This window comes from Cavia porcellus, unplaced genomic scaffold, assembly GCF_034190915.1.
Source record: "Cavia porcellus strain 051 isolate PalLab524CR breed Dunkin Hartley unplaced genomic scaffold, mCavPor4.1 scaffold_16, whole genome shotgun sequence".
NCBI classification, from domain to species: domain Eukaryota; kingdom Metazoa; phylum Chordata; class Mammalia; order Rodentia; family Caviidae; genus Cavia; species Cavia porcellus.
In genome coordinates, this window is record NW_026947499.1 from 50,052,907 (window position 1) to 50,078,413 (window position 25,507).

Here is a 25,507-nt window from a genome sequence, read left to right on the forward strand (position 1 = left end):
TTTCTTTTCATAGGTAACTTTATTTGGCTTTTAGAAAAATATATACAACAATCAGAACTTCAGTTCTTTTAAATAGTTTTAAATTAAAAGTATGCAAGTGAAAAGACAAATATATTTCTACAGTCAGAAACATCAATACAGCTTAATAAAGTAAACAAGAATTTCTACAACAAGTCAAAATTACTTACGGGATGATAAAAATTGAACAGGAGCAGCTTCTGGCTGGCAGATCTACCAGCTCACAACACCTAAGAGAGGAAGGGGTTTTTTACCTTGTAGTCTAAATTTGAGAAAGGAACTTAAACATTTATATAATCACCTAATAACTATATCTTTGAGTAAAACATTTGAATGTGGGTGGTGGCGGCCCTTGAGGGCCATACCAACAAGTTTTCATCTAATTAGAGTTGCCATTTCAATTTGGGATTCAGTTAGATTGATATATATCAGGATTATCTGTCAGTCACAGTTCAACTGGTAGCACACATAACAAGACTCCAGTCTTAAGAGCATTATGCTTTCTCTTAAACATTCTTCCAAATGAGTTCACAGTCATCAGCAGTGTTTACAAGATCTCAGTGTAGCAGCCCTCCAGCTTCTAGTTTTGAGAAGTTGAGCAAGGAGGCAACAGGTATTGCCTTGGCTTGTTCTTTCTCACTCTGTGCCCCTCCTCCAGTACTACAGTAACTCGAGGCCTATTTGTCATGGATCGTGGACCTCCCTCCACTGGTTTCAGTGCTTTTCCAGCAACCGGCTTAATCTGCACCAGCCAGAGGTCAGTTTGTCATGGCATTTCTTAGGTAGCTTCAAATGAATTGTGGAAGGATAGCAGTAGCTATCTGCTTTCCTTGCTGTCTGCATTTGCTAAATAAGGACTTTCAAGTCCATAAACAGTCGTCAGAATGGGAGGCAGAGATGAAGGGAAATAGGCCAATTAGCAGTAGAGCAGCAGGTTAAGAATGAGGGGACAGAGATCGGTATTTCGTTCTCTGTTCATCTATTTCCTGTTTAGTTTTATTGATGTAACTAAAGATCTCCTTAAATAGTGCCTTGTATTCTGGAGGTGCTGTGGCAGTAGGAGAACCGACGCACTCCGGGGTGACAGGAGAAGGTTCCCAGCCATTGGTTTCAAGCTCGGGCAGGGCATCAGTGCCAGGCTCAGCCTGGGGATCAACTCTCATCAGGTCTCTAGCCGAAGCCCTGGTGGTCTGCACAGCTTTGTGTGATAGGGAATCCTGCTCCTGCTGGCACTTCTTCAGCAGCTCTTCATACTTCACCTTCAGGGCACTATACTGAGTATCTACTTCGTGCAGAAGGGAGATGCCTCTCTGCTTTACAGCCTTAGCCCTCCTGATGCAGGTCTCCTCGTGGCCCTTCACAATATCGCTCCCTGCCAGGCTGCTGAGGACTGTGTCACTACTGCTGCGTTTGAGAGGCTTTTTGTACACTTCTGAAACTGTGAGGAATATCTCCTCCAGCAGACTCTGGCTGGGCTCTTTGAAAGGAACCAACACAGAGTCTGGCATCAGCTTCTCAACTCCATTCATAAAAGGATGCTCTGCCTGCAGCATGCGGCGCATCTCCACCACCTCGGCCTCCAGCTCCAGAGCCCTTGCCTGGTAGGCATCTATGGCTCTCAGCTGCTGCTCCAACTCACTGTTCTCCTTCAGCACGAGCTCGTACTCCTCCACCATGGTCAGGCGCTTCTGACGCTCCAGGCTCAGCTGGGCCTGCAGCATTGTCACTGTCTTTTTCAAGTGCTCATTTTCTTCTTCTTCAGGGCTTTGCTGACTATGCAAGGAAGTGATCTTCTCGGCAAATACATGGTCATAAACGAAGTGTCTGGGGGAAAATAATGGAACAAATGCACAGGTCAGCGGAGAAGGTGAAGGAAAAATGTATGCACATGTCTGTGTGTGAGCACAAGTGCATGTAACTCAATCTTTCACAGGATCTGTGATAATGACTAAAATTTTTAGCTTATTCTGTATCAGTACTCAATCAGTGGCTAAAATGAAATTGTGTAAGACTGATAAACATATGAAAGAAAACAAAACAGTATTTGTAACTGATTTTTTTCTTAAAACATTAAAAGTATCATAGAAACATGCAATCCCAGTATGACATTTGCCTTACTGGGAAACACAATGGCTCAGGGTTCTTGGTCTTGGCTGAAGATCAGAATCAACAGTTAAAAACTATCTGACTGCTACTCCACTGAGTCTGACCTACTTGGTCTCCTAGGGAGTTTTAAAAGCTTTCCAAGTGGTCCAAGGTTGAGAACTTCTGCTCTTTTAATTTTTAACCAGAATGCTCATCAGACTCATCTGTGCACCTAGAAATCCTGACTCAAGACTGTGGGAATATGCTCATATTTGCACTCAAAACTTCACGGGTGATCTGATATACAGGCAAGGGTGAGAAGCATCACATGAACCAGCTGGTCTCCCTGTTCAGCCCTAGGAAACTTGTAACTAGATTATCTGCATGATTATTGCATATCCACCTCTCCATTAGATGAAAACTCATGAAGGCAGAAATTATGCCTACTTTGGTTACCTTTCATGATGGCACAGTACCTGCTATATAACAAGTGTTCAACTGTCAGAATTCAAATTCGTAACTCTTAAGGAATTTAGACAAAAAAAGTCTCTGTGCCTCAATTTCTGTTGTAGGAAAATTTCCATTTTTCCTTCACTCAGAAATGTATACTCTGAGCAAGGCATGATGGTGCACATCTAGAATCCTAGCACTGGAGAGGCTGACACAGGAGGGTCACTCTGAATTTGAGCCCAGCCTGGCCTATATGGTGAGTTCAAGACCAGCCTAAACTACAGAACAACACTCTGTTTCAAAAAACAAAACAAAACACCAAAAACCCCCAACTCTGTCAGAAGTATTTTTAAGTTAATATTTAATATGTTTAAAATAATGAAATAAATGCTCTCAAGTCTTTCCAAATGAGTTTACACAGAATTACTAACACCCAAAAATTTTATATGTATAAGTGGTTTTGTTCAAACTACTGGTGATTTAATAGCCAGGTGGCACTTCTTAAAATAACTCTTTTAATGAACTGGAATCCAGAATTTGTCAATGACATGGCATATTTCTAGCTTGTAAATCCATAGAAAGCAGGCTCTTACTGGCGGAGGTCATAGAGCTCTTTCAGACAGGAGAAGCTGGGTGTTGGTTTCTCCTGGTCACATCTCCTCTGTCTCCTCCTCCCTGGGCCAGATGATTTCAATTCCTCGACTTGGTTTTGGAGGTGATCAATATTGGTTTGCAGACACTCAATTGTTTCTGTCAGGCTGGGAGGAACAGAAAGAAGCCAATGGCTGCTTATCATATTAAATTCAGGACAAAAATAGCAAGAAAAGATTAGTCTCAAGTCACTTGAATGGAGCTTTCTTAATTGGAAAGGACTTACAGTTAATCTCTAGTCTTCAAGAAGAATTAAATTAAATCTTACTCCATGGTAACCCAAACATCTACAGTTATGCTTTATTCTAAATTATACTAAATAACTCTCCGCCTAGGGTTTCAACAGATTCTAGATCTTTTACCTCAGAATTTTTTGCTGTGAGGTCTTGCTGTCAGCAACTAGCTTTTGATTTGTTTCTTCCAGTTCCCTTGCCGTGACATCCAATTGCTCATAAACTTTTGCATGCTGTTCGTTCATTTGCCGTAGAAGTTCCACCTGCTTGGTCAGATACTGTAAGAGAAGACAGTTGTGACCAGGTGACAAAACCAGACAAGATCCTTATATTGTTTCAACTCCAATTCTCCACTTTCCCAATGTCTCAGTTACTTTTCTCATTGCTGAGACAAAACACCCAATGCCCAAAGTTAAAGGAGTAAATATTTATTGGGCTCATTGTTTGTAGAGGTTTCAGCCCATACTTGACTGGCTCTGAGGCAGGGTGGCATAGCAAAGGGACATCGCAGAGGAGAAATGGTTCCCAGTGGGTAGAAGGTAGCAAAGCAAGTGAGCAAGGACCTAGCAGCTGTTTTCTGCCCCTTTTATATTCTACCTAGACTACCAGGGTTAGGGCGGTGCCAAACCAATCAGTGGACTGCTTTAGTAATCACTCACAGTTAATCCTAGCACTGCATAAACCAGCCACACACTATAGATCCAGCCACCCCTGTAAAACCCTACCTATGACTGCATGAGGCTTTGGGGGGACATCTAGACACAAAGCATAACACCCAAAATCAACCAGTATGGGGGTGAAGGCTAGCATAGATTTTTCAGTGCAGAGCTCTACATATTTTCAGTGAATACACTGATGTGTTCACTGAGAAGTCAGGAGTCCTAGAGTTCTACCAAAAATCTTTTATTACAATGGCATAATCAATTCAATCATTGGCCACTGGTGGCTAAACTTAGTCTCCATGCCTCATCTCCCTCCTCTGTTCCATTCTGTCAAGAAATTCCAAAGGTTTTATGCCAGGAACCAGGGACAAGGGCCAAATGCATAATTTTTATTACAGGTTTTAAATGAAACTATTACATTTCAATACAACTACTTCCTTAGTAGGAAATGCACATAAGTCATCCTTTATATAATTTGCTCCCCTAATGTTTATCACTATTCTTGTGCATCATAAGGTAAGTCTAACTTTATAAAGCACATAATATACATAAAATTAATATTCAAGAGCAAAACTAAAGATAACATTAATCTCCCAGAAAGAAAAATCTTAACGTTTAAAATAAGAGCCGGACATAGTGGTACATACCTGGAATCTTAGCACTTTGGAAACTGAGGCAGAAGGAGCACTGCAAATTTGAGGCCAGCCTGGGCTACATAGTGAGTTCAAGTCCAGCCTGATCTGCATAGCCAGACTGTGTCTTAGACCAAAACAAACCAACCCTTCTATTAGAGATAGCGGGAGGCATTATGGTAACCATTGTTGATCACCTTGTATTATGTTTTTATATTATCTATTATGTCCACCCTTTTGACTTGACCGATTCTGTTCTGTTATGTCACATTTGGTTTTACTCTCTTCCAAAAAAGCAATAAGAACCGTGGGAGCAATGAAACCCAAAATGTGTAATAGTCATTGTACAAAAGAGAGGAAAAGAAAGTGCTCTAAACTATATAACTGCATGTATATTTAAGTGTATAAGATAGAAAATGATATCACAGAGTTTTATTGGATCATTGAACAGAACTGTTTGCAGTATCATTGTTGGAATGTCCACTCTACAAGCTTTAATCTTGTGACTTGAACAATTATTTCTAAGATGGCAATATGTAATCCATTAACTAGTGATTTCCTACTGTTTATTTTTGTCTTCTGTAAATCTGTATAACTTGTACCCTTTCACTGTTTTTTTTTTTCTCTTTTCTCCTTAAATAAAATTTAAAAAAAAAAGTAAAAAAAACCCAAACCAACCCAACCCAACCCAACTCAACTCAACCCAATCATAATAACAATAAGGTGAAAAAACTCGTGTTTAATAGCAAAAAGACAGCCTAAAGCATGAGATTTTTAAATTTTATTTATTTGGAGATGGGACCTCACTATGTAGCTAGGGTTGGCCCGGAACTCAATGCAATTTTTCTGCCTCAGGTTCCTAAGAGCTGGGATTACAGGCATGCACCACCATGCTTGGCTGATTTTTCACTTGGAAACGATCCTCTTTTTTCTCCTTCCTGAGTGAGGTATTCTGAACAAAAGCAGTAAAACAGTTACTATCAGATATTTTAGTTTAGTACACTACAAAGACTGCTGTTATTAAATTTACTGAATTATTTTGGTCTTGCAAAGTCTGCTTCCTTTTAAATGCCCAAGGATCAAGAATAATAATCCGCCTTAATGCCACAATGTTAGGTCACCTGGACTCTCTCCCATACTTTACTTGAAGAGACTAAAACACTTTATATATTCCAAATAAATTCATATTTCTCTGGACACATGTTAATCAGAAAGAGAAAGAAAGATCTGAAGCATTATTGATGATCCAAAGGTAACAGACTGAGAATTTGACTTTAAAAGCACTTTCCTTAAGGCATTTTATACAACTCTTCAAGTATTTGCAGGGCCAAGAGATTTCCTTCAAAGAACCAGGCTAAATGATATTCAATGGGCTCTTTATTAAGGTACTGAAAATTCATATTTATTTATTTACTTTTGGTCTTTTTCCTTTTTATTGGTACCAGGGATCGAACTCACGACTGCCTGCTTGTAAGGCAGGCGCTTATGCCGCTGAGCTAAATCCTCAGCCCCGAAAATTCATATTTATTAAGGTGCTGAAAATTCATATATGGCCTTCACATCTAGTTAAATAAATTGGTGGCAATGTGTTGCACAAATATTTAGCCTCTCTTTAATTTCAGTTTCCTCATCTGAAATTCTTGTTGTGACAAATGACTTAGAAAATTCTTTAAATTTTAGAAAAACAATATTTCAAATCTTATATAACATCCCCTATGAATTCTGGGCAGGACTCTGTAATCAGCTATTAATGTTTCTGCTTCAAAAAGTTTAAAGATTATAAACACCAGATCAGTTCAGGTCATGATCTGCTGCTAACTTAAGGAAAAAAATCCTTGGTTCAGCACTTTTGGGGTTCAGAACTGATAGTAAGCAATTGCAGATCTGACAGTACCTCCCACAGAGTTGCCAGGGTCATGCGAGGTGAGTGTACAAGCAGCACACTAGGAAAAACTGTTATTTTCACTGCCTCAAACCCCACCAGTTTCTCTCAGTCCCTTGGAAATCAATCACTAATTCTCCCACAAGGTATCTTTTCCAGAACTTGAAGGAGCTAGTCTCTGGCTAGCAATGCCACCGTAGGTTCCTGTGATTGACAGGAACACATTCAGTCTCTCAGGAGTACTTGAGTGGGGAAGAGCTTTAGAATCATAGGAATAAACATCAGATAAACAAAAAAGAAGAACGAGACAGAAAGAAAGAAAAGAAAAGAAAAACATACACTATTAGAATTTTGTAAGCTACATTTTAATGAGTACAAGGTCCTGATATTTTGGGGGTATTGATTCACAACCTTAAAAAAAATTTTTGGAGCTGGGGATTTAGCTTAGCAACATAAGCGCCTGCCTTGCAAGCGCATGGTCATGAGTTTGATTTCCAGTACCAGTTTAAAAAAAAACTCTAAAAAAATTTTCATCACAGACTAATTTATTAACTTACAACAGGAGCTGTTTCTATCCAGTGACTGAAATAGTCACATTCTCATATAGGTCAGCTCTGTCACATAAAAGCCACATGAAAGGCCAATTCATGAATGAATTGTTGGCATAGGATCAGTACATGATAGGAGGCGGTGGTATCCCAGCTAAGTGCACAGATTTTGGGGTCAGAACTTGACTTGAAGCGCTGCTTTGTCATTAACAACTGGGTTACTTGCAGCAAGTATCTGATTTCTCTGTGGTTTACTCATACACTACCTTGGAAGTCTGTAAAGATATACAAACACACATATACATATATGTGTATATACGCACACATATATATTTGCATATATGTGTATATATCACACACACAGAGATCACCAAAAAATGTATAAACACTTCAGGAAAAGAAAAATAGTATGATTTTTTTTTTCAATAGATGTTGCTATCCTCCTATGGGTGAGCCTAGAGGATGTCATACGTTACAGAAAACCCACTACATGGTGGGCCCTTAGAACAGAAACTGCAAATGTATGTGTAGCAATCTCAATGACCTAGGTTACCCAAGCAGTAGCTTGTTGTATTAATAAATGTCTGAAGCTAATGGTCACCATTTATAATTGTAGAATCCAAAGGTAACTTGTATTAAAATATTTATACATATTTTCTTTTCCTGAAGTGTGTATACATTTTTTTTTTGAAGATTCTCTCTATATATGGGAGACCAGAGTACGTGACCCCCAAATATGCCTTTTTGGTGTAAGCTAATGTAGAAAAACTGCCAACTCTGTGTTTGCCTAAAAGTAGGACACAGATTTACAAAGACAAAGGTTATCACCTCTCCTCTACCCTACCTCCTGAGAACAAAGGTTAGCCACCAAAGACAACTTTATACCCTTAGAAGCCAGGAGACAGTACCCCAGGAAATCTATATTAACAAGCTTAACTAGCCTTTATCTGCCATTTATCTGCTTCCTATAAGTTGCCAACCTTAGACTCAGTCCTTTTCTTCTTATTACTTAAAGCCATTTCTTACTCGTTTGGCTACCTCCCTTACATGCACATAAATGAAAAAATATATGCTAGGGGCTGGGGATTTAGCTCAGCGGCATAAGCGCCTGCCTTGCAAGCAGGCAGTTGTGAGTTCGATCCCTGGTACCGATAAAAACGAAAAAGTAAAAAAAAAAAAAAAAAAAAAATATATATATATATATATATATGTATATATATATGCTAATAAAGTATTAAAAATAAAGTATTAGTCACTTTCCTGTCACTGGGACAAAAACACGTGATACAATTTAAAAGAAAAAAGGTCTTATTTTGCTCATGGTTCTAGTGGGTTCAGTCCAAAATTGGCTGCTGTCAAGCACGGCGGCAAACGCTATATTCCTAGCACGGCGGCAAACGCTATATTCCTAGCACTCATGAGGCTAAAGCAGTGAGTTCAAGGCAAGCTTGGGCTACACAGAAAGTTGAAAGCGTGAACTACATGAGGCACTGTCTAACAAACAAACAGATAAAGGTGGCTGGCTCTAAGGCAGAAATGGGACAGCAGAAGGGTGTGGCAGGGGAAAGCTGCTCACATCACAGTGGTTAGGAAACTGAAAGGGATACGGATTCATTAAGCACTGGTGTAAATTCACATATTTTCACATACAGAAAAGAAAAGTTAGCTTTCCTCAGCCATCATGAATTCTTTGTCAGAATGGACCCCTATAATAAAAGACCATTTAACAAGAGGAAAACCAAGGACATTTATTATCACAGATCAGATCAGAAGTCTTCTGCATTCAGAGGTGGCGCTTTTAGGTGACTGGGTTAAGGGAGTGCTGTACTCATCAGCAGAGTAAGATTTTGCAATTGTATATAAAAAATCAGATGATACTAGTGTCAGCAGACACGGACTACGCTTAGGAGAGAAAGGCTGATCTTCGTCATGAAAATCCTGGTTGTTTTTTTCTCTGGGCTCCAATGTTCACTGGAATAACTTTGACTTTTTTTTTTTGCCTGCAGCTCTGGGGATAGAACCCAGGACTTCACACGTTAGGCAAGCACTCCTCCACTGAGCCACATTCTAGCCCCAAACTTCCTTATATTTAATACTTCAATGCTTACTATTTCCCTTCTTAGGTCTTTGTTTGGTTGCAGTTAATTACTAATACTAGGTCACATTTTAACTGTATAATAGCATTCTCCAATAACATATTTTATTATATTCTTAAATCATTAATTCCTTGAAATTACAGACCAGTTACCTTAATTTGACTGCTCTTCCTCAGTGCACCCAAACTTACTTTCTACAGATGGCTGTTGTTATACACTATGTATTTATACTTTCTGCTATGAATTATTTAATGCAAACCCAAGCCATCTTAATTCAAGTACACATCTCTTTCTCCTACTGCCCCCTTTTAGCAGTGAGGATTGAATCCCATTGCTTGTGCACTCTTCACTGTGCTATACTCCTAGCTCTTTTTAAATTTTATGTTGAGGCCATCTAAATTGTTTAGGCTGTGATCATCTTGTCTCAACCTCCCAAGTAGTTAGGATTACAGGGATGTAGTATACCATGTCCGGCTCATCTTTATGTATTTCTGAAATAAGATTTTTCATTTTAACATAACCATAATTCTTAAAGGGTAAAAACATTTCCTTTAATATTTATTATGTTTCAGCATTAATATTTTCCCAATTATCTTAAGTTGTTTTCCCAGCATTACTCATCAGCTGCTAACCCTTACACTCAGGAGTGTCTTTAAACTTTTGGAGTTGGCGCACTTTAGGCTAAACTCATTCTTCCTTTAGGGCTTTCAGCATGGCTCCACCTAATCCAGTAGTTCTTACCCTGAGGTCCAAGGACAGAATTCACTGGGTCTGTGAACTTGGATAGGGAGGATGTTACTTGGTTAATTCTAATTCTAATTTGCTATCTTCTTCAATTGCATATGAGGGTAGCAAACCACCAGCTGTATTGGAGGTATCTGTGATTTTGTCACCAATAGAAATCACAGGTATTTTCATATCACACATAAGTGGCTGCATAAATCTTGATTTAATGCTTATACTTATCACTATTTGAAAATAGGGTAGCTTTGTTTGGTTTGATCAGTCAGGGTCTTGTTATACAGTCTAGCCTGAGCATGAGCTCATGATTCTCCTGCCTCAGCTTTCTGACCGTTAGGATTACAGGCACACACCACCATCCCTGGCAAAATTATGCTAACTTTTAGACTGCCACTAGGTCTTGTTATTTAATGAGTTAATAAGTGCCTGTTAATATTGTAATCCAAATATCGCATATTATAATCCAAAGATTGTATCTTTTTTCCAGTTCACTTTGTAATCCGGAAAGTTATATTTGTAATCCCATGGAAATGTTACTGTGAGTTAATTCCAGGCTACCACCTTCACTATAACCCACAGCGAGAGTAAAGACACTAAGACATATTCACAGTTACGGGCAGCCAAGGCATCTTAAGTCCCATCCGCATGAGGATATATGGACAATGGCCCTGATCCAAGGCCTCTTCCAGACTTTATTATCTTGTATAGAAGGGAGTGGTTCAAGGATAGTGAGGATGGCAGGAACTACGTGAGTAACTTGAACTGGCTAGTCAGGTGAGAAGGAAAGCATCTGTCTCAGTTACTTTTCTCACACTGCTGGGACAAAACACCAGACACTCAAAATGAAGGAAAGAAAAGTTTATTTAGCTTACAGTTTTTGGAGGTTTCAGTCCATTATCAGTTGGATCCAAGGCAGGGTGGCATGGCACTGGGGCAACATGCCAAGGCAGCAGGCAGGGCATAAGGTGGGAACAAGCCTTTTCTCCCTTACACAGGCCACCCCACCCATCCACCCACCTACCCAGGGAGGTGTAGCACTCACAAAATCTCTGTGCCCTAGTCTTGTAAAGGATGAAGATGTTTACAAAGTAAGGCTCTCTGCTCCCTACTGAGCCTCTCGGTAAACTTCTAAACTTCTCAAGCTGACACAATGTATCAATCACAATAGCATCTTTGCAATAGCAGGGAGAATGATATGCAGAAGAATCAGTCCGCATAACTCCATTAGGGTTATTAGCATCTGAACAGTTTTAGGAGGCTGTTGCTTCAGTTTCTGATATGTGAACTTTTGTGCCCTGGGAAGTAAGAGCCTCTTACTTTGAGGCTGGTACACAACTGACATTCCTAGACATGAGTGGCTCTGCCATCCCACTGCCCTCGATCCTTAATAGAGAACACTACGGGAGTAAACAGGAAACTGTCAGGTGGGCCTCCAGGATTACAATCAGTACCTCAGCTAGCATTATTTGCACCATTTAGAATCAGTTGAAGGGAGAAGGAAATAGCATAGCCTGCTCTATACATATCAGCATGTGGAAAGAAGACTTGATTTAACTAGTGTTGCAGCAACTGTTCTGCATTCAAGGAGAAGTGCCCAGGGAGTCCTCTACATGTTAATATATGCATTTATTTTTTCCAGTATTTGGTAGCTATTTCAATGTAACAGATTTCCTTTGTGAAGCAGAATATTTTAAAGGAGATCATCAGAGACTTCACGAGATAGCCAACAAGACCCAGAGTACAAAAGGTTCAGAATTTCAATTACCTATTAAGTCTCATTTCAAACAAGTGCTTCAAAAACCTTTTCAGATTGCCAGGTCCAAAGTAGCACTCTTTCCCAAGTTCCCACATGATTTCTCTCTACACAAAATAAGCAGCTAAAATATTTAGTTGTTTTTCTCATCTCCCTAGCTTTTGCGACAGGGTCTTGCTAAATTGCCTAAAGTGCCCTTTTGATCTTTTCTCTACCCTTTCTCTCCCCAGAGTGCCGGGATTACACATGTGTGCCATCCACCTGTCTGTGTCATTTTCTTTTCAAAAAGCAAAGGTTTTTGTATCTAGTCCAGTCCTTACACACAGTAAGGACTAAAAAAATTTGGCAGGATGGCAATTTCTAGACTTTTATTCATAGTATCTTATTGAGCTAGACTCAACTCAAGGCTGAAATGTAAAGAGAGATGGAACTCTTTAAGATTTTGACATGGGCTTTGGTTACAGCCTTCTTGGGGAAACAAATCTACTAGCCACTAACTCTTGCCTCCTTTCCTCTCTTTCCCATTTATAGATCATTTCTCTGCTTCTTTCCATGACACCAACACTCCTCAGTAAGTGGGGGGCAGATTTACAATATTGCCACTTACTATATGGGTCACAAGCTATAGACTCTTTCAAAGATATAAAGTCAAATTAGGATGTGGCCAATAAACAGTGAATAAGTCAATATACCTAGTGTACAAAGAGGCCATTCACTTCAAGAACATATTTTGGTTTTAAGAAGACTTGGCCTTGAGGATAATCTAGAGAAGCAAGGAGTTTATTTTCACATGGCTGGAGTTTAATCTTATTAAATCAAAATTAATCAGAAAAGCCCTTCAACTCTCTAAATTCAGTTATAGATTACCTGTTCAGGAGCCTAAACTAATTTGATCAGCAACCTAAAAGAAATGTCAGCTCTCTAAGCAAGTATTGACATAAAGCAGACACCAAACTCATAGACAGATGCTATGCTTTCAGGCCTGGCCTCTAAACTAGTATTAATCTGCTTTCTGAATGTAGAAGGAAATGGGTTAGTACATTTCCTACCATTTACCTCACGGTATACAAGTTTCTCATGGTCTCATTTTCTCAATTAAGAATTTCTGATACACAGACACAAATGAATTTGATTGTCATGTTCAAAAGTGGGGGGAGTCTATTCATACAAAACAGTTGAGGGGAAGGTGACAAAGGATGGCAGAGATGTAGGAAAATGTCAATCACTGTGAGAATATCAGCTTAAGTGCCTTGGGTTATCTTTTTGTTTAGAACTTTGCACAGAATGTTATCTACCCGAGTACAAGACTCTGGCTATTTACAAAGGTTATAAACCAGGCCACCGATATGTCTGAGGAAAACCAATGGGAAAAAAAGGCCAGCAGGATTACTTAACACCTATTTGCAGTTGCAGAACTATAACCTGGTGTACAGAGACAGACACACACACAACCCAAACCAAAAACACGAGGAATAGAATGAAAATCTGGCTTTCCAGGAATGTTGTTATCCTTAGTTCAAGGAGTGTAGTATAAATCCTCTGAATTTAGAGTCAAATGGTCTCCTACAATTGTGAAGATATTTTACTATTACCTTTGAAAAACCTCTTTACTTTGACTATAGTAATATATTTCCTTCAATAGGAAATTTGAGGAGTTGAAAAGCATAACTGTAAAAAGAAAAACCTTCCATAACTCAACTATTGCTTATTTTTAAGACCTTTACAGTAATTCAAGAGGGTTTATTTTCTCAGAATTGAGTCTTTTATTATAACAATTTTGAGAACATGGGCAAATAAAATTCAATAATATACATTGTCCATAATATAGCACTTCCATAATTTCATTCCTTTGTCTCTGTAGTCCAAGCATTCTTTTTTTTTTTTTTTTGGCCTTTTTCATTTTTATCGGTACCAGGGATCGAACTCACGACCGCCTGCTTGCAAGGCAGGTGTTATGCTGCTGAGCTAAATCCCCAGCCCCAGTCCAAGCATTCTTACCACCATCCCTCAGCCTCTGAGAGGCAATTTACCTGCCTAAATTCTCAGTTGTTTGCAAATAAAATGTAAGGCGTACACTTGAATCTTTTAACACGTTAGCAGAGCTTCTTACTTCCTTTAAAATAACCATAGGTGGAAAATCACAGTTTAGGAATTATTGGGAGAGCTCTGTAAACTGTTTATTCTCTGTTAAGGTACTTATTTCAACAAGTATTTCCACTTATGGTGGTGGAAAACACCATAAGTACAGCAACAGGACATACACACACACAAACAAATATGGACAAAAGATTTGAACTGTGTACTTCATTTTTATTATAGTTTGCAACATCTTATAGATGACAAAGATGGTAGATTTAGAGAATCTTAAAGATTTTTTTCAATTCCTTCAAAATATAAACTACCTGATATAACTGTCAAATCCTTGATACCACAGAAAAGGTAGACACAACTTAAATCATAAAGCAATTATGTTTGTAAACTTCTAACCTAACCAACAGGCACAACTCGTCTAACTACATAAATATCTGGATTTCTTTCATGTATATGTGGAAGATTGTTTTAAGAATAGGAAAATTTATTGGAGAAAAGCATGGGGAATGGGGAATAGGAACAGATCCTGTGAGAGCAGACGGCTACCTAGTGGGTTGATCAAGATGTGCTAAAATAACTACAAGTTATAATATTTTATAGATGCTTTTAAGGAAACTTCAATACCATCTATTGAGACTATATTTCTAATCCACATACAAACAAATGGACACCAGAGTGTATGAAAACCATTCAATCAGTTGAGAAAGCAAAGGAAGGAAAGACGTAACATTTGGCTAGTTTAATAATTCCCAAAAAGTTCTACAAGTCATTAAATTTAATTTAGAAATTGCATGTCCTATAATTGTGTGTGTCTCACTAGGGAATGAACCCTAGGGATATCACTGAGCTACTTTCCAGTCTTTTTTAAATTTTTGAGACAGGATCTTGCTAAATCTCTACGCCGTCAGGCTGGGCTTGAACTTTCAATCTCTCAGCCTCAGTCTCCCAGAGTAATGGAATTATAGGTTTTATCCATAGTAGGCTTTTATGTTCTTTTAATGTAGAATATGCTAAAAATGATACCTGGAAATCTCAATATCTTTATAAGCTATGCCTTCCTAGAATTATAAAAATATATTTCAATCATGTCATTGGCTATAATAAGTCTTCATGAAGGGGAGGGTCAATGGTTATACAACTGAATTATGGCTATTGCATAAAATTAACATTTTGAGAGCTTGGATGATAAAAGTTTACTGGTTTTCAAAGGGTGAAAATATACAACATAATTGCTTTGAAGGCAATGACTATATAAGTAATTCTCCTTCTTTGAATTCCTAGCTCCTGGTTCAGTACACAATCAGAACTAGCAAATACTGAGCACAATAAATTACTTCACTATTTTAGCGTTTTTCACAGTTTTCTAAACCCAGACATAAGAGTACTGTGTATACTATACTAATTTGAAAGTGAGGAATTACAATTTAAGTATAAACCTTTTAAGGGACTGGGAGAAGTTTGGGGCATGGAGAAAGGTGATCCCAAGGGACACTGTCTGGGTAATAGCCATAATTATCTTCACAGTCAAGTGGCCAACATACACCGATACTTAGGCTACTTGAATTGGCATCTCCCATTTCATTTTAAATTTTTAAAGTAGAAATTTAATTTTAAAACATTCTATAAAATTAACACAGAAAATGTAAGTGTTTGGGTCATTTAACTCTCTTTTAAAAATAAACTGAATGATGAAGAACACTAAATACACTTCTAGGCATATTCCCAGAAGAACTGAAAACATCATGCCAGTGATATATGTGCACCCATGTTTATAGCAGCATAATTTGTAATAGCCAGATCTTGGAAACAACCTAAGTGTCCACCAACTGAGGAATTGATAAAAAAAGTTGTGGTATTTTTATACAATGGAGTACTACTCAGCTATAAAGAATGATCCCATTGAGATATTTATAAATCAATGAGCACAACTTGAGACCATATTCATAAGCGAAATAAATCAAACTCACATGTAAAAATACCATATAGTCTCCCTAGTATAAGAAATGATAAGAGTACATAAAGAGTTTATGGTAATCATGATTTCCCATTACGCTGTTTGAAGCCTTATAATATTTTAATTCATTAGTTGGAATGGTTTTAATCTGTTTTGTTTGATTTTATTATCTGTGATGGTATGAACAGCTATTTTGAAGAAAACAGGTCATTATAATAGCCAGGGCTGATTTAATATCATCTTACTCTGAAGTCCTACCATGCTTCTGCTCTTCTGTTTCCTCTAGTTCTATCACATTGTATCTTACTCAATTGTATTGTGTGTGATAGTATAAACAAATTTTCTATGGAAAATGAGCTAATATAGTAGCCATTGTTCATTTTCTGTTATTTGGTTCTGAATGCCCTGTAATACTTTCATTCTCTTTAATGGTTTTATACTATCTTGTTATGTTTGATACTATTATATATGAAGTTATGCTCAACTATTTCAAAGAAAGAGACATTATGGTAGTCACTGTTAATTATGGGCTGTCTTGTGGTGAAATACTATGTTGCTTCCATTGTTCTGTTCTGATCTGCTTTGTTATGTCCTGTTTCGTCTTAATCTCTTTAAAACAAAAAAAGAACACTACATAGTTTAACCTGGCATTGTACACAGTTTTCTTTTTAAAGACAATATGAAAGTCTTTAAAAGGTATTTAAGCACCTTCCATTTAAAGCCCTAGACTATCATCTTTCACTTCAGTTTTTCTTGTTTTTAGGAACAGGAAAATTTACTGGGGAAAAGGAACAGTAAATAGGAATGGTAAACAGGAATAACTCCTGAGACACCGGAGGAGTCCCGAATGAGTTGTCCTCATTTTAGTTTTCAAACTAGGCAAAAAAAGTAACATTTAAAGAAAAACATAAAAAATGCAAATAAATCAAGACCTCAGCAGGGAAAAAGGAACATGTATTTTATGATTAATCCCTTGACTGGCACAAGGAATTTGAACTCATGAAATAAGATTACTTTTTTACCTAAACCCAAATTTGGAACGGTGTTTGGTAGTGAGGGGCAGGGAGATGGCATCCAGAAGTGGGCAGACAGGGACTTTCAAAGTGTGGGTACTTTTCTGCTTCAGCTGGATGGTGGGTATATGACTCTTCATTATATTATTCTTTTAAGTTTCTTTATACCTTCAGTATGATTCATCTTTAAAAGCAAACACTGAAAAACAAAATATCCAGGCTCCTTTTGCTTGATACACTGGCAAACATCAGACCATTTACTTCAGGTACACTTCATAATGGTCCAGAGAGAAATCACTTCTAGTACAACACACGTGTTAGGAAAACTTGAAAAAAAGTTACCTCAATTTCCCGTAACTGCTCCTGGTTAGTTGTGTACATCTTCTGGAGAGAATCCTCCAATTCTGTGTTCCGATCCAATAATGTTTTCCCAAGCTCAGCAGCAAGTTGGAGATCTAGTGCAACAAATGAATCTTAGAATAATACAAATGAGTTCACTTCAGCATTTTATATAACCCAGTCCTTAAAATAAAAAGGAACTAAGTCCCATCATACTGTGTAAGTCAGACCCCAATGGAAAACAGAATGATCCAGAAAAAAATGTGAGTTCTACTTAAAATTTAGTTTAACTGGGGCCCTCTTGCAAGTAAAATTCATTCATATATACTTGTAAGAAGTAGAAAGATAGCAATCTATTTTTATGGAGATATAGTCACTAGTTCAGGAATGATCATTTAGTATTGTGACTTCTAAAATCTTAATTATTTGCTAACAGAATGGACTTATCAAATTCTGACAATCTACTTTTCTTTTTTTTTGTCTTTTTCCTTTTTATCGGTACTGGGGATCGAACTCACAACTGCCTGCTTGCAAGGCAGGTGCTTATGCCGCTCAGCTAAATCCCCAGCCCTGACAATCTACTTTTCTAGATGGACCCTTGAGTCAGGGTGAGGTAGATCTTTTAATAAATTCTAAAGTTCTTGTCAATCCAACGGTTGTGACTACACGCTCAAGGCAAAGTTTGTCGTCACATGTTTTAGACTCCCCTCTAAGTAGACTAAAATTAAGTCAAGAAAAAAGAAAATGCATCAGTAGTAAGAAAATTACTCCAGGTGTTTTTTTGTCTTTCATTATCCAAGATGAACAAAACCAACTAAGCACAGCAAGCAATGTTTTTTAATCACTTATATTTACTATAGAACTATATTTTATTTTAAATATTTCAACTTTTAAGTATATATGTATAGAAGACAGGATTTGATTATATATAATCAAAACTGAAATGAAAATTTAGTAAAACTACAAAAGGGACACTAGTTGTAACAGAGGTAAACTGACATACTTATCTGTATATAAAAATATTATGGACCTTTGATATCGTAGGAAATACACTGAACTCTGTGTAACACTGAACTCTCTGTAGAAAGGCCTCAGCTCCAGTTTTGACTACCACTTCAGTGTGGTGACTTTAAACGCTTTATACTTTTTTGTTTAGAGATGACAGCTTTGTCAATGTAAGATTGTAAAAAGCAGATGAAATAATATACAAGATGGCACTTTAACAAATAAGTTGCAATTTATAGGCAAAGTATTCAGGAATTCATTGACAAATTTAGGTACCATGCTAAGCTCTGGCTATAAAGTAATGCATAAAGTAGATGATGTTTCTGCTTTGCTGACATTCCCAGACCAATGGGGGAGGTCGGCCAGCAGACCTAACCTATGCTGAGGAGGTACTGAAGAAGTGCTGACACAGTAAGTGCACAGTAAGTGCAAGCATAGCTGTAGGAGACTGAAATTTAAAAACGTGACAATGGTGACATTACAATCAAGATGTAGGTAATGTACCGAGTAAGTGATCCCTGGCGGATCTATCTAGGGGAGCCACATTCCAGGCAGAGACAAAACAAATGCAAAGATCCTGGCAAGAAGCATGACAGGTGCTGCTAAGGAGTCTAAAGAGGCTAGTGCGGGAGGGGGATTATGGCCAGGCACCGTGGCGCATGCCTGTAACTCTAGCACTCTGGAGGCTGACATAGGAGGGTTTCCACGAGTTTGAGCCCAGCCTCTGCTGCATAGTGGTTCCAGGCCAGCCTGGACTACACAGTGAGACCTTGTTTTAAAAAAAGAAAAAACTAAGGGCAGTTATCAAATCAGAGGGACGCAAAGGCTACCCTATTGGATAAAGCCTAATCTACGGAGGTCAGGATTTTGGCTTTTACTTCAAATGAGATGGAACCCAGAGGAAGCTTGCCACAATAGTTGTGGCTGTCATTAATCCAAGTGAAAGGGGTAAAGGCAGAAGCAGCTCAGTGACAGAAGGATATATATGGCCATCATCTGGGTCAGAGAAGATGGTGGCCTAGACCACACAGCAGAGCTACAAATGAGAAGGGGTAAAATTCTGACATGTTTTAAAAGTAAAGCTGGGGGCTGGAGATTTAGCTCAGCAGCATAAGCGCCTGCCTTACAAGCAAGCAGTCATGGGTTTGATCCCCGGTACTGATAAAAAGGAAAAAGACAAAAAAAGAAAAAAAGAAAAAGAAGTGAAGCTGAAAGAGATCTACTGACCAGTATGATACAGAATATAAGACAGGGAAGGGGAGGGAGGGTATCTGCAGTTGGTGACAATAAACCGAGACCCATTTTAGAAAGGAAGGTCACACGAAGGGTCTCTGTGAAGATACATTTTAGCTCTAGTTTGAAGGATGAAAAAGTCATGAAGAAAGAGCCAGGCATAACCTATAATGATAAGTAGCCCAGTTTTTCAGACATGGCAACCTGAACCTGAAGCACAAAGCTATTAAGTGACCTGATTAAATCTATCTAGTGAGTCACAAGCAGGGCAGAAACTACTTAGTCAACAGGTTCTAACTCTCGCCCTCATCATGATTCTTTTATCATCCACATCTGCCTAGTTTTAAAGCTACTGAAAGGGATGTCCACAACTTCTTTTTTTTTTTTTTTTTTTTTTTTTTGTCTTTTTCCTTTTTATCGGTACCAGGGATCGAACTCACGACTGCCTGCTTTCAAGGCAGGCGCTTATGCCGCTGAGCTAAACCCCCAGCCCCTGTCCACAACTTCTTTGAGGTAGAGGCCACAAATTTTCCTAGTTGAGGTATGTAATCTTTTCTCACTGTTTTCATAGTCAGCAATGAAAAACTAGCGTTCAACTATCTGGGTATTTGTTGCCAGCTCTACCAATGAAAAGCGCAAACATCCCAAGCAAGATAATATTGTTTTTACCAAATGAAAAAGGAAGCATGTATGCCTAAGATAAAGTAATTATTTTGTACTAGTATGTAATGTGTATACATAGATCCACACAGAAATTGCCATACAGTATTAAAGACAAGCATAAAAGCACTATGTGGATATTGCTTAAGCCTTTCCTAGGGCCTGTTGTAAAGTGGTGATTCCTCACTGCAAAGGATTGTAGACTCAGCAGAGATGCTCCTATCTAGCAATCAACCCCCCCAGCAGGAGCCTCTTCCTGAGTCAAAATGACTTGAGATCACCATCAACCACTTCCATTCAGTTATAAAATTGCTTATGCTATTTCACAGCAGCCAGAACATCTTTCCTGCCCCTGCTACTACACAGAGAGGCCAAGTATAGCACTCTTTAGAAAACAGAAAGCAAAAAGAGAATTTGAGACTTGTCCTTATCTTAATCCGTATTTCCAGTTAAACAAAGTCCCCACCTGGCTCAGTAACATGAAGTCTCAATCTCTTAAATATTTCATTGGACATTTAGAATTCTAGCAAGTGAAGTCTCAACTACAGGAAAGCGCCTGTGAAGTCACACTACTTGTAATAATAGGACATTACTTCATCTGTTTAAAGACAACAAACTTTTTTTTTCTTAAAAAAAAGTTCACTTCCTGTAGCATCTGGCTTCTAGAACCAGACGCAAAAGCTGGCAATAAGCCCAAGAAGGCTTTTAATAATTAGTACAGGACTATTGAATGTCCTTTATTTGTATTTTTAAGGAACACACACAAAAGAAACAGTATAGTTTCAAAGTTTTGCACACCTGTTCATCTCTATTTTACTAAGGATTTTTATTAAGTCGTCTTTTCTAAATCCTATTGAACTGGCCTGGCTTAGGCAGACACTAAAAATATCATAGATTTATTGCAGGCCGGAGAACTGCAACATACTCGTACTCTCATATATTTCACATTCTTTTACTATGCAGTCTTTGCAGGTTGTATTCTATTTTAATTCTATTTTAATTAAATTGTTAAGCTTTAAACAGACATTCACCCAGCCCTATTTATGCCTTGGACAAAAAATTGGCACTACCAGTTGAAGGACTTTTAAAAGGAACTTTCTTCCAGAATTTTGAAATCTTTAAATTCCACTGCCATATTTTCCCCATTTTACTTCACTTTTGTTTTTTTGTTTTTTTTGAGACAGGGTCTTGCAATGTAGTTCAGGCTGGTCTTCAACTCACACCTATACTTCTGTGGGATTACTGGTGTGAACACCACACCCAGCTTACTTTAGCTTCTTTAAAAATGAGGACACCATATTCCTGCATTAGCTGTAGTTTGCAGCAGTAATTCAATAACACTTAAGGCCAAAAGTTTTTCTTATTACAAAGTCAAATGCGTCATTTGGTGACGCTTCTGTTTAACTCTTGTTGCCAACGTTACTCTATTTGGGAAAGCAAAAATCCTGACTATAAACAATAAGAAAAATGATGGGTGTTTCAAATGACCCTCTAAATAGTGATGTGGCAGATTAGGTATACATGAGAAAGATATACTTGTTTTGAAAAGAAGTTTTAGGATTCAACTAAAAGTTCATTTGCTGATCCATATACTCAAAACCTGAATACTTATTCTAAGTCTGCACACCTCACCAAATGACAATTATAGTAGCAGCCAGCCTAAAAGAAAAATCCAATCTCTGAAGTCATTCCACCTTGTTCTCAGGGGCACATTTCAAAGCAAACACCATCATTACCTGAACAGAAGGCTCCGGCTGTCCCAGAAAAGATCTTACCCAGAGAGATTATTGTCAGTATTCTTACCATGCCAGCTCAGCCCTCTGACAAAAGAGTTTCTTCATCAAAGTGTTTTGAAAGCAGAGGGCTTTGTCTTGGCTGGGCTCAGCTTTACGTGTTTCTAACAAGGTATGTACAGGACACCAGAGTCCAATTTTAATTTAAGTAAGAATGTTCTACACAGAAAGTTAAGTATCACATGGTTTCTCTTATATGAGAAACCCAAAACAGTAAAACACAGATAGACTTTTTGAAGCTAGGGAAAGGGGATTAGCGAGAAGAAAGGGTATGGAGAAAAAGGATTGGAAATGATTGAGATACGATATCCATGTATCAGTATCCCCCAAAGGAATATAAATATTATGTATATTATGTAATTCCAACACACACACACACACACACACACACACACACACACACACAAAGTCCTAGTAAAAAAGATTCCTGAATGCAATAAAATACTACCAGCCCTGCTTAATCAATCTGAATAACGGGACAGACCTGCTCCCTAACTTTACTCAGTAATAAATATCTACTGAAGGCCTGCAATGTGGCACTGAAGTGGTCACACATCAAGAGGCACCAGCTCCAGTTTTCCATAATGAACAGATTCTTGGAACATTCCTTGAGTAGGGATCCTATCTACCTATTATGTGGCTAGCTAGGCACCATGGCCTACACCTCGATGAATGTGTGAATACGTGGCATAGAGTAGAAAATATACTTCTGAGAAATGGGCAAGTTTTTTTTTTTTTTGGTACTGGGGATCAAACTCATCAAACCATGTGCTTGCAAGGCAGGCGCTTACACCACTGAGCTAAATCCCCAGCATAATGAGCAAGTTTTAAAATCTGTTACAAGTTTAGTTCTAGGTATAGTTCACAGGTAGAGTACTTACTCAGCATGTGACAGGGCCTGGGTTCTATCTACAGTCATCATTTAGCAAAATTGGGGAAAAGATGCCCTGTTATCCACACCCATGGCCTTTGTGCTTGCAGAGGTCACATTTATAAGTTTTGTTGTTGTTGTTTTTTTGGTACCAGGGATTGAACTCACGATCTCATGCTTGCCAGGCAGGTACTCATGCCACTGAGCTAAATCCCTGGCCCACAAATTTTGACTGTTGGAATTTCACATCTATTTTTACCCCACATAGTTGGTTATGTTACACAGTATGTCAAAGTCCATTGTGATAGTGCATCTAAGAGCCTTTTGAACAGTACAGAACAAATTCCAAATGCAAAGTGGCAATGAAGAGGTTCAGAGGTCCTTTAAAATTTGTTCAGCTCGAAGATCTGGAGACTTAATTTTGGTCAGAGAGGTTAAGGAGAATTACCCAAGTAACCCCAACATGTTGCATTTGCTTCTTAGTAGTCTGAAATATTACATCAGATTGTTCCTGGTAACTTCCCACAAGGGTAGAGCGCAGTGTGGATTAAAGCTACCTAATAATGGAAGAGAGCCATGAAACATAACCACGTGTTTCAGTTCAGTTAAAAAAATAACTGAAATGAGCTTGTACTATGCTAAGTATCGTGCTAGATATGGAAAATTTAAAAAATAGTCTTATTTTCTATGCCCTTAAAGGTTCTATATACTTCTAAAACAGATGAAAGAAAAATAGCTTTAGTTGTAGAAAATGTTTCATTTATTATAGGAAAATGTTGCAATTACACAATGATTGCCTCATTAATCCTGAATAAAGTTATCAAAATGAGCCATCAATCAGTATGGGGCAAATGAAAGAATATGATTGCAAATACTGTGCTGCCACCACCAAGTAGGTCCATAGTGAGCACTTTGGTTTAAGTCATTGTGTATACTTTAAGAAATCACCTTTGCCCAAAAGAGGTGCTTAGTTTTTGTGTTTTCTTCTTTAAGTGTAAGTCATTCAGCCAGGTGTGCTAGTTGAATTTCAGCACTGCAATTCCAGCACTGGGGAAACTGAGGCAGGAGACCTGCCACAAATTCAAGGCCAGCCAGGGCTACATGGTGAGTTCAAGGCCAGTTGAAACTACACAGAAAGACTCTTTCTCCAAGGAACAAACAAACAAAGTATGAGTCATTCAGGTCTACAATTTTTCTGCCAAGTCCAACAGTGGCACGAACAAGCACGACAATCATTTAATATTAAGCTAAATGAGGTGTTAATTTTCACTGCAAGTTAGGGCTGAAGTAACTGATTTATAGACTTGCAGAGACAGAAGATGCTTGAAATTTTTTGTGAGAATTGTTCAGTATATGCAGTGGTTAAGAATGTTTGTTCTGTAGTTTGAAAGTGGAATCCTAGCTCCCACGACAGTACATGATCTACCTCTACTAGTACTAGTGTTAAGAGTCCGTTAACAGCATCCAGCTTTGTTAGTAGGATTAAATGTGCACCGTGTTTAAGCGCCTATGAGTGTCTGACACATAAAAAGCATCCCCCAAATGCAAGTTTATGCTATTAATCTGCAAAGGGGAGGGAAGAATATACATTCCAAACTAAAGGCTGCCCTAAGATTGATCTTGACACCGTGAGAAAGCCAAGGCAAGGGCGATTTTTTAACTGAAAGCCTTGTGCAAATTAAAGTGGGAAAGGCAGAAATCATTCTACTTGCACCCAGTGAACAATATACATAAGCAATTAACCCCATGACCACAATTTAATACCCAACTGAAAAGCCGCATACTAGGATGGTATGGAAGAGACAGCAGTTGCCTCAGACTCATCATTCTGAGTGCGATTCAAAACACTCACACTTAGCTTTAAGCCTCTTAACAGCTTGCCTCACCTGGAAAATGGGATAAACTGCTCTCTCGGGGTGATGCTGTTAAACGAGGGCAGGCACGCAAAGAGCTTCAACACAGTTGCTGCCACGCAGCAATACCACCGCCACCTGCAGCAGCTCCCACTCCACGCTGGCCATGGAAGGCGCTGTTAAGGCTCTTGGAGTTAAAGAGGGTTAGGGGCGGTTTCCTTGGCTCTACCACCTAGACCGCACTCGTCGGTTCATCTTTCTCTGCCTCCGACGAATGCGCTAAGGACTAAGTTAGTGAACCCAAGCGAAGCACTTAAAGCAGCGCCAGGCGCGGGGTTCGCACCCCAGGTGCATTAAGGGACGACTTACCAGAGCTGCGCGTTAGCAGGCCCGCAGAGCATTCCCCGGGCGAGGAGGGCGGATCCTGCCGCCAGGTGAACACAAACCTGCCTGGCACTCGCGTCCCTGGCCCCAAGCAAAGCAACTTTCCCAGTTCCGCCCCGGCTGCTCCTCCACACCCTTTCCCGGTCGTCAGGCGACCTCGCCCTCACCTTGCTGGAGGTCCCGGTGGTCGTACCAGGGCTCGTCTTCCTTCATCTCAAACTCCTCCACCAGATTTTCCGCCAGCATCTCCGCCACGTCTCCTGTGGCGAGCGGCTCCCGCTGCCGCCGCCCCGCCTCGGTCGCTGCCCCGGGCTGCCCTCCCCGTCCGCCGCCCTCAGCCAGAGCCGCCTTCCTCGGGCGGGACGCGCCGCCGCCCCGAAGCTACCCGCCTGCCGCCGCGGGAGCCCGCAGCGCCCGCCGTCGACTGCCTCCTTTACTCGCCTCTTGCCACCCAATACCCCAAAACCGGATGCGAAAGCCCACGATAGTCCCCACGCCGGGTCCCGTCGCCACAGCTCGGCCCAACGTGGCACTTTGGCAAAACCCTCCCAGACCGAGGA

General features: G+C 39.2%; 1 protein-coding gene across 4 annotated transcripts; it reads right to left on the minus strand.

The window, feature by feature from the left end:
* Positions 1 to 25,507, minus strand: Cdr2 (cerebellar degeneration related protein 2). Of its 4 annotated transcripts, none has more exons than XM_013142238.3 (5): positions 25,115 to 25,507; positions 17,152 to 17,282; positions 3,567 to 3,715; positions 3,147 to 3,311; positions 1 to 1,842 (listed from the first exon to the last, which is right to left on the minus strand). In XM_013142238.3, the coding sequence occupies exons 1-5, from the start codon at positions 25,191 to 25,193 to the stop codon at positions 954 to 956; spliced, it is 1,413 nt and encodes a 470-aa protein (XP_012997692.1). In that variant the 5' UTR covers positions 25,194 to 25,507; the 3' UTR covers positions 1 to 953. The 4 variants fall into 4 exon arrangements, with proteins under 4 accessions (XP_012997692.1, XP_003477858.1, XP_063082721.1 ...); XM_003477810.4 differs by having other exon boundaries at positions 17,152 to 17,264; positions 25,115 to 25,506; XM_063226651.1 differs by lacking the exon at positions 25,115 to 25,507 and adding an exon at positions 24,597 to 25,103 and having other exon boundaries at positions 17,152 to 17,264.